At 38.8% G+C, this 13,362-nt stretch overlaps 1 protein-coding gene across 1 annotated transcript in view; it reads right to left on the minus strand.

Moving 5' to 3' along the window:
• The window catches only part of MMS22L (MMS22-like, DNA repair protein), a 98,974-nt gene that overhangs the window by 31,600 nt on the left and 54,012 nt on the right, over window positions 1-13,362 (minus strand). The window contains exon 14 of the mRNA XM_009889019.1: window positions 9-81. Within this exon, the coding sequence (XP_009887321.1) occupies window positions 9-81 (73 nt within the window). The remainder of the gene's footprint in view (window positions 1-8; window positions 82-13,362) is intronic.

Here is a 13,362-nt window from a genome sequence, read left to right on the forward strand (position 1 = left end):
TCTTTAGCCACTAATGGAAGCTGTGCATCTGGGGCCGCGTTCCCTAGTTGAAGTCCCTGGCTTACACGTTTGTGCACGCTCCTAGGGAAAAACAAAAACAATGTTTACGTTCAAGAAATGAAAAAAATCAGATATTTTACAAATGCGTTTACAACTACTTTAAACCATAGAGCCTGAGAACTGAAGGATCATTCTGTGCAATTAAAACCTTTACGCAAAGACATTATGCATACCAGTTATTTGATGGATGAATGATGGCATATTAAGCACCATAAAGTTAATGTTAATTACTAATGTCAACCATTAATTATATGCTTTTTAATATGTCAGATCAAAATGAGAAATAGGCAGCTTTAAAATGAATATCTGCATTTTGCAACTGCCAGCATGACAAGAGAGTCTGCTTACAATCCAGAGCCAGATGCTTTTTTTTTAAAATTTTTGTCAATAGGGTTTTTAGGATAGGGTTGTGTACAGCAAATAATGGCACATGATTTTGATCAATTGTAAAGCTTCCTTCTGAAACCTATTTCTCATTTGTAAAAGCTCACTAGGTATAAGCTTTGATAAGAGAAAAGATTCATTTTATCCTGATGCGCTGCAGACAATTAGGTTTGACAGCAATGCCCACAGCTTTGTTAGTACAGTAAGGACAAAAGTTACCACTACACATAACTCCCATCTCTTCCTGAGACAATGTGGCATGAATTCAATAACACACTCAATTTTCTTTGATTCTTCTACTGCTACTTAATCTAATTTGGAAGTTGTGACTTTCTAGAGGTTTAATAGAGATATGTCTGCAGGGAATCAATGTACTCGGAGAAATGGGGAGGGGAGGAAGCATTAATAAATTTGTCTGGTAGAGCAGGATAGGAGGCATTACTGCACTGGGCTGATCAACTAAATAACATGCTTATTAAAAACAATCTGTAGGAACGCACTATCATTCCTGTTCCTATTTATCTTCTGGTCAACTCAATTGAGATTGTGCATTAAAGCACAGGCAGCATTATTACATTTGCTTTATTAAATTCTATAAACAGCACTGTAAAGTCAGAGTCAAGATATTTATACGATAATAGCAAACAGCAGAAGCATCGAGACTTGCCTTAACACTAACATTTGTAGACCATAATATTTTTTTCTTAATTGCCATTCTCACAATAGCAAGTGTTTCACAAAACTCTTCCCCTAGATCTTTATTCTGTGCTCACCCTAATTTGAAATAAACCAAAACAAAAATAGAAAAAAAAGTCCATGCCCTAGTTCCCTTCTGGGAATGTGGGAAAATTATGAAAGAATTACACAACTCACAGCACTCATTAGGACATCTGAAATGGAATAATTTTAAATAAAGAGTAGGCTGGCTGCAAGGCCTTCCCGTACTAGGGTTGATATTAGAAGCGCATCTCATTATGCCAAATTAGTATCCAAAAATTCTGCCTAACACATAATTTAAAACATAAAACATACCGTCTGTCAAAGGTAACGATACCTTATGCCTGCCTGCAGGCATCCATTAGTTTCAATAGGACAGACAGAGAGAGAATTGAGTACCAGCTACTTTTCGAATGGCTACGTTTAACAGACAGGCACGGAAGGGTACGTAATATTAGGAGGAATCAAGTATTTCTTTGAGAGACGGTGCGAGTCCAAACACAGGAACAGAAGCCAGGAATTCTAAACCCAACATTTATTCCCTCTGTGGCTTCACATAAATCATACAGCCTTTGTTAGCCTCAGTTTCCCAGCCATGATATTTGGATAGTAAGACAGCTTACCCTTTAAGGATGCTGTGAAAACAAGCAATGCTTAGAAACTGAGGATTATATTCGGTATGTCAGTTGGTATTCCTATTTACAAGGCATATTCTCCAAGTCAACATGAATTGAAATAGAAGCGAGATTAGCATAAAAAGTCAAGCAATACTTCTTTGGGAGCATCCCTTAGTAAAAAAAGGACAAAGAAAAGGGTGCAGAAATAGTGAGCTCTAGAGGATAAACAATGAAAAAGTAAAAAGCAGGGCTAAAGAAGCAAGTTAAAAATAGATTTTTGCCCATTACGGAAAAAAAAAAAAAAGTTTAACAGTAAAAGCATAAAGGGCTTTTTTGGTTTATTTTGTTAAGAAAGGAAAGCACTATGCCTCACAGTGCAGAGAATAAAACTTACAGAACCAAATTCTGCGCTCCTTACACCCAGACCACACCGTAAAATTGCACAAAGACCTTTTTCTCTCCTCTAAACTGCCTCTCCAAAGAAGGGTGCTTTGCATCTCCTTTAGCCATCTATGCAAAGTAGAAGGGTGTACAGACTTCCAAAGTAAGGCAATATATCTCTGTGTCAGTGGAAGGGCAACACGTAGAAATCAGTATTTATGTTTATTCATAGTAACCTACACAAATGCTTGCAATAAGGTAAACGCTTAGAATTGATGGGGCATCGATATGTGCTGCAGCAGAAGTAGCCAGCTATTTCTACCAACAAGCAAATTTTTTTAATTCCACAAAAATATGGATAAATACAATTTTACTTCTTATTCAGGCTTCCCCATTCTTCTAATGCTAGACAAGCATACCATCAAACATCACTCCATTTCTGAAACTATGTACGTGTAGTTTTCCATTGTGTCACGAGCTCTGGAACCACCAGTTGCCTCATTACACTGGTAATAATTTAGTGTTAAATAGTGGATTTCCTACTTCTGTAAAAAGAAGTGTGCTTTTTCATTTTACCATCAGATCAAATAAACCCTGGATTTATAGAAGAAGGGAATGTTTGTGCTACCTGAATGAGGACTGTGCTGGATGTATAGGTACAACAGTGGCTTATGCGATTATTTTCTACATCCTACACCTGGGTAAGGAATCGCAGCCATTTATCTGGATGCAGATATTGTAACCATGAACCATCCTTTTGCAAACATAAACCATGCCTTTGCAAGCCCGCACTACAAAAATGGAGTGAAACTTCAGGTTGAGCTGGAAAAGTAAAAGACATAAAATGCAGAAGCCTGCCTTTATAATGAAAACTCAAGTCACTGCTAGTCCATATTCTGCACTGGCTGCATATTGGCATCCGGACTTAATACGATGTAATTTAATTTGATTTACAACTGTTCAGAACTCCCCAATGTAAGAGAAGACCTCTCTCCTCCTACCAGCATTTCCAGGGACACATACTACCGCTCTCAGGGGCTCCCAGACTATAAATATAGACAGTGGTTTCTTCACATGTGGTGCTCCCAGTTCCTCTGCTCCCAGACCACGCCAGGCCAGCCACAGCATCCACAGAACTCGGCTGCCCAGTACAGCCGAGATTAAGCTCAGGAAAGTCTTTTTAAAGGAAATGAATGACCTTTTGATGTTGAAACAAATAAATTAAAAAACAACACCCGCAGGACCAACACCCTTGGATAAATCCAGGGAGATTAGGTAGGGATATATGAGTATTTCTAAAATGATAAATGGCTTTGATGCTTAGAATTTCAACCACTAACATCAGTTCTTTCAAGGAAAACTCAGGCAAAGTAAAATGAAACAAAGTATTGTCACCCTCAGATTCAAAGACAAGTAATAGGGGATTTGTGCTCTCTGCAGATCAATGGAACTTGAATAATACTTGAATTGGAGATTTCCCTTCCAAACATTCTCCCTCTGTTTGCATCACTGTAAGATTATCAATGCAGTTTGTCATTTTGATATTTCGGCAACAAATGCATTGAGCCATGGTCCTATTTTAATGTTGCCATAGAGGTGGTAACAGCAACAGAAGTGACTGGGGAAGTTGAGGCTTCTTCAGCTATGTGGTAGCTATGAAGATTTCAGCATAAAGAACCGAAAAGATACGGAGATTAGCTGATGCAGGGAAGAAAAGAAGTGAGAGTTTTTATTTCAGTGAAGAAGACAGGAGAGCTTTATGTTCTCTCAACAAAACCCAGACACAGAGGTGATGTCAGCTACTCGGAAACATGCACAACAACAAAGTTATCAACTTAAGGTCTCCCAAAAATCAAAAGCCATATTAATACAATTAAAAGCATATATGTTTCTGCTGAAAAGATTAGCAATAAATTACACAATAAAGACAGCATTAAAATAAAATCCAAAGTAAAAGTGCCAATGCACTTCACATGGCAAGGTGTTTCTACTTCCTGTCCCCTCTTACTTGCCAATACAAAGAATCTATATACCACTACTGCATGGCAAAACATTGGGCTTTCCCATAGAAATCTATCCAGTCATATTTTCTGTGGTTGTATAAATCTCACTGCGGTGAGATTCAAAATTTGTGCTACTGCTACAGGCGCAAAACTCTGAGATCTCTGCAAGACAGCAGTCCACTCAGCTTCAGTGACCAAACAATATGTACCAAGCAGCATTTCAGAATTTAGTTCAAAGTTACTCATCCAATTTAACTTCCTTTAAATACCATAAAACATCAATACTTCTTTAATATCTCTACTTATTTCTTCCTTTCATTCCACCAGTATTGTTGCTTCTTACAGAGACCAGAATTGGAAGCGATGCTTCAGCAGAAGCCACAGACATTTTCAGTAACTAGTCCTATCCAAGATCAAGCTGAAAAAGATTGTGGCATGCCCTCTGTGTGCCTTTGAAAATAATCCAGTATGGGTATTCAACTAGTTGACTATTATGCCATTTAGTTACGTGATAGTTCTAGAAGATTGCAACTATAGCACTTATTTCATTGATCCATACAGATACCAACTCCCATGTTGACAACCTCACTGTTCAACTTCCTCTTATTAATTTGTTCATAAGTATTTACTTATTTTTACATGTGCTTCAAATACACTGTTTACACTAAATACATGTACATTTCTGAAATCATAACCTGTTATACTACCATAAAATATAATACGAAGTGTGAATAAGAACACATTTTTAGAGTGAATTACTTTTTTTACAGAATTTTTCAAAATATTCCAAAAAGAAAAGCTAGTTTAACTATGGACTCTAATACTAGCATTCACAAAGGCAAGGACAAAATGGTTGCATCTGGGTTCAAGTCTGCTTTCATGCAGTATCACGGAGCTGTGTTAAGGTACAAGTAACAAACTGTCCGATCCTACCTCTATTATACATGCAGATGCATGAAAATGGAACGGATCTGGGCTCACAGAAGTGGCACACTAGCGGCACAGTGGTTCTGCAATCATAGAATCATAGAACCATAGAATTGCTGAGGTTGGAAGGGACCTTTGAGATCATCAAGTCCCACCATCAACCTACCCTGACAAAACCACCTCTAAACCATGTCCCTGAGTACCACATCTACCCTTTTTTTAAACACCTCCAGGGATGGCGAATCCACCACCTCCCTGGGCAGCCTATTCCAATGTTTAATAACCCTTTCAGTGAAAAAATGTTTCCTAAAATCCAATCTAAACCTCCCCTGACATAATTTGAATCCTTTTTCTCTTGTCCTATCACTTGTCACCAGGGAGTAGAGGTCAGCCCCACCTCTCTACAACCTCCTTTCAGGTAGTTGTAGAGAGTGATAAGGTCTCCCCTCAGCCTCCTCTTCTCCAGGCTAAACAGCCCCAGTTCCCTCAGTCATTCCTCATAAGGCTTGTCCTCCAGACCCCTCACCAGCTTTGTAGCCCTTCTCTGGACACGCTCCAACACCTCAATGTCCCTCTTGTAGTGAGGGGCCCAAAACTGAACACAGTACTCGAGATGGGACCTCACCAGCGCCAATTTGAATCCTTTTTCTCTTGTCCTATCACTTGTCACCAGGGAGTAGAGGTCAGCCCCACCTCTCTACAACCTCCTTTCAGGTAGTTGTAGAGAGTGATAAGGTCTCCCCTCAGCCTCCTCTTCTCCAGGCTAAACAGCCCCAGTTCCCTCAGTCATTCCTCATAAGGCTTGTCCTCCAGACCCCTCACCAGCTTTGTAGCCCTTCTCTGGACACGCTCCAACACCTCAATGTCCCTCTTGTAGTGAGGGGCCCAAAACTGAACACAGTACTCGAGATGGGACCTCACCAGTGCCAAGTACAGGGGTACGATCACTTCCCTAGTCCTGCTCACCACACTATTCCTGATACAGGCTAGGATGCCGTTGGCCTTCTTGGCCACCTGGGCACAATCACACAGAATGGTCAGGGTTGGAAGGAACCTCTAGAGATCATCTAGTCCAACCCCCATGGCCAGCTCCTCCAAGAAAAAAGTGCCCCGACCTAACCATACTTAGAGATTGGTGGAAAGTCACAGATGTTGGTTTCAGGCATCTCACGGTGAAGGTTTTTGGCTTCCTAATCACTGGTGAATGAGGTGACCACTTGACCTAATGTGTAAAAAGGTGATCTTTCTTTCTCTTGGCCACGGTTCTGAATGCAAGTAGGCCGGGCTGCAGAGCTCTGCACTGAACTCTTGGTTATCAGCATGTTTCGTAGGTGCACTAACAGCATGCTTACAAGAATTTTAAGTGCTTTTTTTTTTTTTTCCTTCAAAGTTTATGGCCTTAAAGTGCCTAAGCTGGTTGCTAAACAGCTAAGGCCTATGAAAACAGCCTTAGTGTCTCTGGGCACACAAGTTCAGGTACGTTGGGAACTTCAGTGGTTAAAACGGAGTCACCTACAGACTTTCAGACACTTCCACATTCAGGCTGTTTCTGTGAAACACAAATAAAGGAAGGTGACTAAATTCTACCCAAGTCCGAGTCAAACATCCAAGTCCTCTTTTAAATCTGTTTCTAAGCTCTTTGGGACACAATTTCTTTTTTATATCCCCTTATATAGCACCCAGTATATTGAGACTGGTATGACTGTAGTAGCAACCAGACAGAAGAAGTAATCCCACCTCAAATCAGAATTTCTCAAGTAGTTTCTATATCTGCAATATACATACAAAGTATCTATAAAGTTTCTTCATATTTCAGCAATAGCCTTTTTACTCTTTGATAACAAAACCAAAAAAACCAACAAAACCTCACCCCAAAAGAGAACAGAATTTTAACCCCCCTTTATGGAATTAAAAAATCAATTTCAGAAAGATAAGCAACATGAGAAACTTAAGGTCAAAAATAAATTTTCCCATCCACTAAAAGAAACATTTGAAAACCCCCACAGTTTCAAACGAAGTGTCAGCCCTGTGTAAGCCATAATGATAACATCACCACCACCACCGAGCTGTACTGCTCACTGTACCAACAGAACTGGAAAAGTCATGATACAGTATTATCAAACACTAACACGCCTCCATCAGCTCAGTATTTATTAAATCATGTTTCAGTGTTCTTCCTTCAGTTTAATCTGCTTCAATAATCCACAATAAACTGCATGTTCAAATGTTTACTGCAAAAAGGATGTCAGAATAATATGTCTCGTTATGTATATATGTGATGACCACTGATTGGTGTGGGAAGGCTAACAAGGGAAGAGGGATACTTTTCACAACTGTAACATCTAGGATTGTTTTATCCAATGCTTTAATTCATCCATTTGAGCTTAAGTTTTTTATAGCACAGACTTGCACAAAATCATATATCGTCAGTGTTACAACATGCCTTCATCAGGAATAACAACGTGAAGCATATGCAAGGAGACATCGTAAATGTTGGAAGAGATCCAAAGGGATAAAAGGATGCAATGGTTAAAAAGCAGGGCACAAAGTGATCTCAGGCTCCTGAATCATAATTCCTAAACTGCTCACTTTGACAGATCACCCTCTTTTGACCGGGAAGTCCCCTAGGTGCCTGCAGTTTAGCTACATAAGTGCCTTGAGGTGAGCATCTAAACCACAGACTCCAGCTACTGGAGCCTAGAAATCTGATCATGACTAACCCACACCAAAAACAGTAGGCTGCATGAGGTGCAGTAGTGGCTACTTTAATTTTAAAACTTGGAACACATTTTTTTTAAAATATATAACAACCATTGAGTCACAGCGTCAGGGTAGAGGGCACCTGGGTCCAGTTTTGATAGACTGGTTTGGGGATTGGGCTCTGCTCTTGGACTGAGAGTTTTACATTAAATCTGTCACTGGATAAAAATGTGAAATCCCAGAACAAGGAATGGGACCCATGACTTACTTTCCTCTCAGTGTTACATCCTAACCATGAGATTACAGATATTTAATCATTCAGACGCTCTGTTGTCTGCTATTTAAAAAACAAAAACCCCCAAACAAACATGTTTAAGTACACATCTTCAGCAGGGGGACTCTACAAGGGTTCCCAGCACACAGATTTCTGTTCTTCGTGACATTGATTCTAATCAGATGTCTCTGGACCCATCAGACACACACTGGATTCAACCCTTCACTTCCTATTTTCTATAGGCTAGCAGTAGGCAAAATCCCACACAGGAGGGAAGGGTGGTTTTAGAAGATACACATGCTATATGCGCCAAACAAGTTGCTGCTCAGCTGTATCTGTTACTGTAAGCTATCAGACCATTGCATCTTGGAAGACCCCTACACCACTTGAGAGCAGGAGTCTTCTAAGTTCTGATATACTCCTAGCTCATCTGAACAGAGCTGTCAGGCAGGCAGACGTCTGTGTGCTCAGAAGTAAAAGGTCAAGAGAGGCCTAAATCACCGTAACACTCTAGGACTGAGGTGCTTCAGACCATGATTTAAAGGACTTGTTTATATACCTATGTGTGTAGATATATAGAGAGATAAAGAAAAATACCAAGGCATCTAGCTTAGGCTGTAAGAGACACACACAGACATTAGGGCAGCATTTCAATTAGGACAGGTTCCCTGTAAAACCTAATCATTGCTAAAAGATACTCCACCTTCCTGCACCCAAAAATCCTAACCATCCTGTTTTCTGTTTTGTTCCACACACGCATCAGGAAAACATCACCCCTAAACATCCTAAACAATATTTTGCATTACATCCTCTTAATTGAAAAAATGCCTATTAAAAAAATAAAAAAGGCTACAGATCCTTTCAATTTACCACACATCAATCGCTGCCTGAGAAGAAGCAGATCACATAGTCTTTCCTATTGAAGATACAGTAGGTTTAAATGGAGCCATTCCAATTCTTTCATTGATGGTATAAATCTTCAAATCTCAGTGGAAAGGCCTGGTATATTCCTATTGTTAGTGGATCATTCACAGAACAGACTCAACAGTTAAGAAGCTTCTAATGTGACAATTTATATAAGCAGAGTAATTAAAGTATATTAGAAATCCAGATAATCTCTCCCCATCAAACTGGTGAAGGGCAGCCCATGGGCATTCGAATCACACATTGCAATTCAGCTCAGGGTCACCTTCCCAAATAATATCAACAGAAAATACCTTAAACTAAACGATCCTTACTCATTACTAAACGTATTCAGGAAATTACATAAAGCTCTTTGAAGATACAAATATTTTAAGAACAGTTAACCACATTAAACAACTACTTTTTTCCTTTTAGTGACTTGAAGACTAAAGCTAAGTTTCATTTCTCAGACATTACTTGGGATATTCACTAAAACATAGGAAAGAGCGGGGAAAATGTGAAATCATTTTAAATATTATAATGCAAGTACAGCAGCAGCAATATTTTCTCACATTACTGGACTGCATTAGTACATATGATGAAAGTTGTCGGTAATGAAATAATTATACTATCAACATCTAGGGAATCTAGTGCTTATGATTTTTTTAATATTCTCACAAGCAATTATATTTTTTACTATTTCTGTTTGGGGTTTTTGTTTGTTTTATGTATCTTCTACAAGCAAATCTATCAAATGCACAATTAAAAGGATTTGATTACAGTACCATAAATCAATCCCAACACTCTTTATAAAGCTTTCCAAGTTTAAGGTTATATTAAAAAAAACAAACAAAACCCCTCAAAACATAGCCATTGCAACTGACCTCATAATAAGCAAAAATGGGAAACGTACCCTATTCAAATTTTAAGTCAATGTTCCTAACATTTTTCTTTCTTTCTTTTTTTTTTTTTTTTTTAAACAACAGATGCTGTAATACACAACTTGGCAGCTGCTTCATTAGAGAAATATGATTCAAGGAATGTGGCTCCTCTTTGCCTGAAACTAATACAGAGGAATTTGGTAGGTCTATGTTCTCCACTAAATTCTTTTATGTAAATATAACACTACAAACAGCATGTAGCACAGAAAAAAGTGAACAGAAATTCTCAGGTTTTAAGACAGTCGTCCTTTCCACAGCAATATGGAAACAATAATAACAATAACACATTATGTTAGGATATATAAGCAGCAAAGTTACCTCTCATTGCTTGATCCATTTTCCCAACCAAAGAATCACTAAAATTGCTAAAAGTGGCCATGACCTAATCCATTTTAGAGTTTTCAAAGCAAGCATTCAAAGTAAGAGGTGTTAGTTTGTCAAGCTGCAGCACCTCTGAACATGGCCATCCCTTCAAACGTTAAAAAGTATTCACTCTCTGTGAGTTTATCTTCTGGACTTTTAGAAAGAAGTAGCACATAGGAGTGACAAAGACATATCCAGGTGTAATTTACATATACTCCTTTACTTTTTTTCTACTGGAACGCAAAAGTTGCACAAAGGCCAAAGCAGTACCAGCCTGAACATTCCCACCCTTTACCGGAGAGCAGCAAAAGTTCCCAGGATACCACCAACAGACTTGGCAGAGACAAGAGCATAAAAAAGTCTATTTTAAAACTCACGGGGTTGCAGGAAGAAATGTGCAAATCCTTCAAATAGCAAAGTGGACAGACAGCAACTGCTGAAAAGTTTAACTCAGAAGAAAACCAGACATGAGGTGACCTCCAAGCACTGCCAGCTCTCCATCCTCTATTACACCACTTCTTTCATCACATTCTTCCTGCAGCGGCCTTTCCCCCATGCACTATATGGCAGAAGAGAGACCTGGAACATGTTACGATCAGCCTGTCCTGTCCTTCTGACTCTCCCAGACAACTGTGGACGCAGTGAGACTTGCAATGATCCAGGCCAAAGAGATGCCATGATCGTGAGATGCAAGTGAAAGCTGTCATTTAAACACTTGCAAGAATTTTCCACCAGTTGCTTGATGAAGGTCTTAAATATACAGGGAAATGGGTCAGCAGTCTACCTGAAACACTACTTATTAAATTACAAGAAACAGCAAGTATTTGGAAAAAGAACTAGCATAAAGTAAGATCATGGACAAAGAAAAAGGAAATAAAGCTCAAAATTCTTCTTTACTGTCTCGATTCCCTTCACTTTAAAGAGAGGCAAAGCAAATGCCACCGGTATTGTGATTCTACAATATGCAATACTGAAGAAGGGGCAATAAATTCCCATGCTTTTCTATACATTTAACTCTACATTTTAGAGGAAAGCTGTTCATTAATAGGTCTGCATTCATCACAGATACAAAATGTCAACACATCTTACATTGCTCCTTCCATCTACTGATATGTAGGTAATACTGTTTCTTTATTTTTAGATGCAGAATGCCAAGAAATATTTTTCTTAATTTCTCTAAAATATTATTGTGGATTTCTTTTTGAATGCAAATATTTTCCTAAAGCATTCACTATTTTGTAAGCAATCAAACAGCAACAGTCCCTTAGTTAACCATTAATTCATTCATCAATAAATTGTTTTACCCATTTTGAATAGTTAGGCTTAATGAGTATATGCCCATGTGAAGAAAGGGCTAAGGCAACATGTGCAGAACAACACTAATAATAATTTTAAAAAAATAATAATCATTTGCACACCAAAGAGCCCACTTTCTAATATCAAAGAGTCTCATCTTCACTGGAATGGAAAGCGTTAATGCTGTGAATAAAAGGTTTTCAGCTGCAGTTGAATCATGTGAAGATTATCAATATAGCAGCAATGTACAAAGGGGCTTCAGCAAGGTTACCGAGTTTAATATAATCCTTTCTATAGCTAAGCACAGTAATAGAGAACCCTGTGTTCACTGTGACAGCATGTTGTGTGTGCTCAGTAATACTTCTAAAAATATACAGGGAGAACAAGAAATCCCCAACATCTTTACTATGCTCAAAGACAAAGTAAAGATACTAACAAGAACAGACAAACAACCCTAAAACACAAAGGTACAGAAAAGCCAAGCATTCAGAGCTGCAGAATATTAGTTAGCACTTTCTCCTTAACCCTTCTCAAAGGGTTTAACTACATCACTGAAAAGACAAGTTGCTATGGCCATAATTTAAATGCAAGCAACAAAGCTCTAGCCTGCTTTGGCTAGGTCTGCTGGGAGGGAATATTACATCCGCTTCAGCCACCCCAGCAAATTTGTGCCAGAGAGTTGTTGTCTTTTTCTAACCACATTTAACTCAGATGAGGTTGCAAGAGCAGCAAAGACAACATAACCTGCGTTAATTCAGTGCCACTCGTTTACGTTTCAGCTTGTGGAACAGTCTTGGGAAAAACAGACTGCTAATTTCAGCCCAACTGCAATTTTCCTTCATTACCTTCACTGGTATTCAGCCAAGTTAGCTTCTCCCCTGTACTACACAGGGATATGCTAAGATCGTAATTTTCTTCATGTCTTTAATGCAAAATATAAACTGGAACACACAAACACACAAAGCGACCCTCTGCTAGCCCAAAATCTCAAGTCTTGGGAAAGTCAGTCCAGGTACTCACTTCAGCAGCAGGGCTCAGCCGTTCACAAATCTCAGCCAAGCACTCTTTGCTAGATTCTGCCCTGTTCGAGGCACTGAGAGCTGTCTTGTTGCTTTGAACTGGTAAGTCAGTGTTCAGTTCTTTCAAGAAACACCACAGAAAAAGCAAACACTTAAAAAGACATTTAGTTTGCCTAAGCAGCCTTTCAGCATAGGTCAGATTCAGAATTTTTTAATCCTCTGAAAGACTAAATAGAGAAAAATAAAAGAAAAACAACGGACAGGGTGCATTTGAAATTTATACTATCCTAAAACTGATATTTTCCCCTTTTTCAGTTCACATACATACAAAAAACCAACCTAAACTAAACTTAGTTATTTCTAAATCATTCTCATTTCACAGAACTTAAAATAGCTCAATTTCAATTCTTAAAATCCTTATTTTGAATAGCAATCTTTGTAACAGACTGACAGTGCAATTAATTTTGATCAAAGAATGACAAAATTTCCCAATAAATTCCCGTACCACATGCAAAACTTCAGATGAGTAAATGTGCCTCAGACTCCACGGCACTGTTTTGTAAGGGTCCTCTCAAAGCTGCTAGTGAGATTTGAGCCCCATAACATGACCCATAAAAGTTAAGTCTCGCCCACGGTAGGGTTCAAAGTATGTTCATCACACAATTGAAGTATGTTCTTTACCAGAGGTAGACATTCAGTCATGGAGGCAGGGTCTGCAGGTATGCCACCTCACGTGATGAGTTTAAAAGAAAAACACAGAACATACTTATCCTCTAT

This window comes from Charadrius vociferus, unplaced genomic scaffold (assembly GCF_000708025.1).
Source record: "Charadrius vociferus isolate BGI_N301 unplaced genomic scaffold, ASM70802v2 scaffold166, whole genome shotgun sequence".
NCBI classification, from domain to species: domain Eukaryota; kingdom Metazoa; phylum Chordata; class Aves; order Charadriiformes; family Charadriidae; genus Charadrius; species Charadrius vociferus.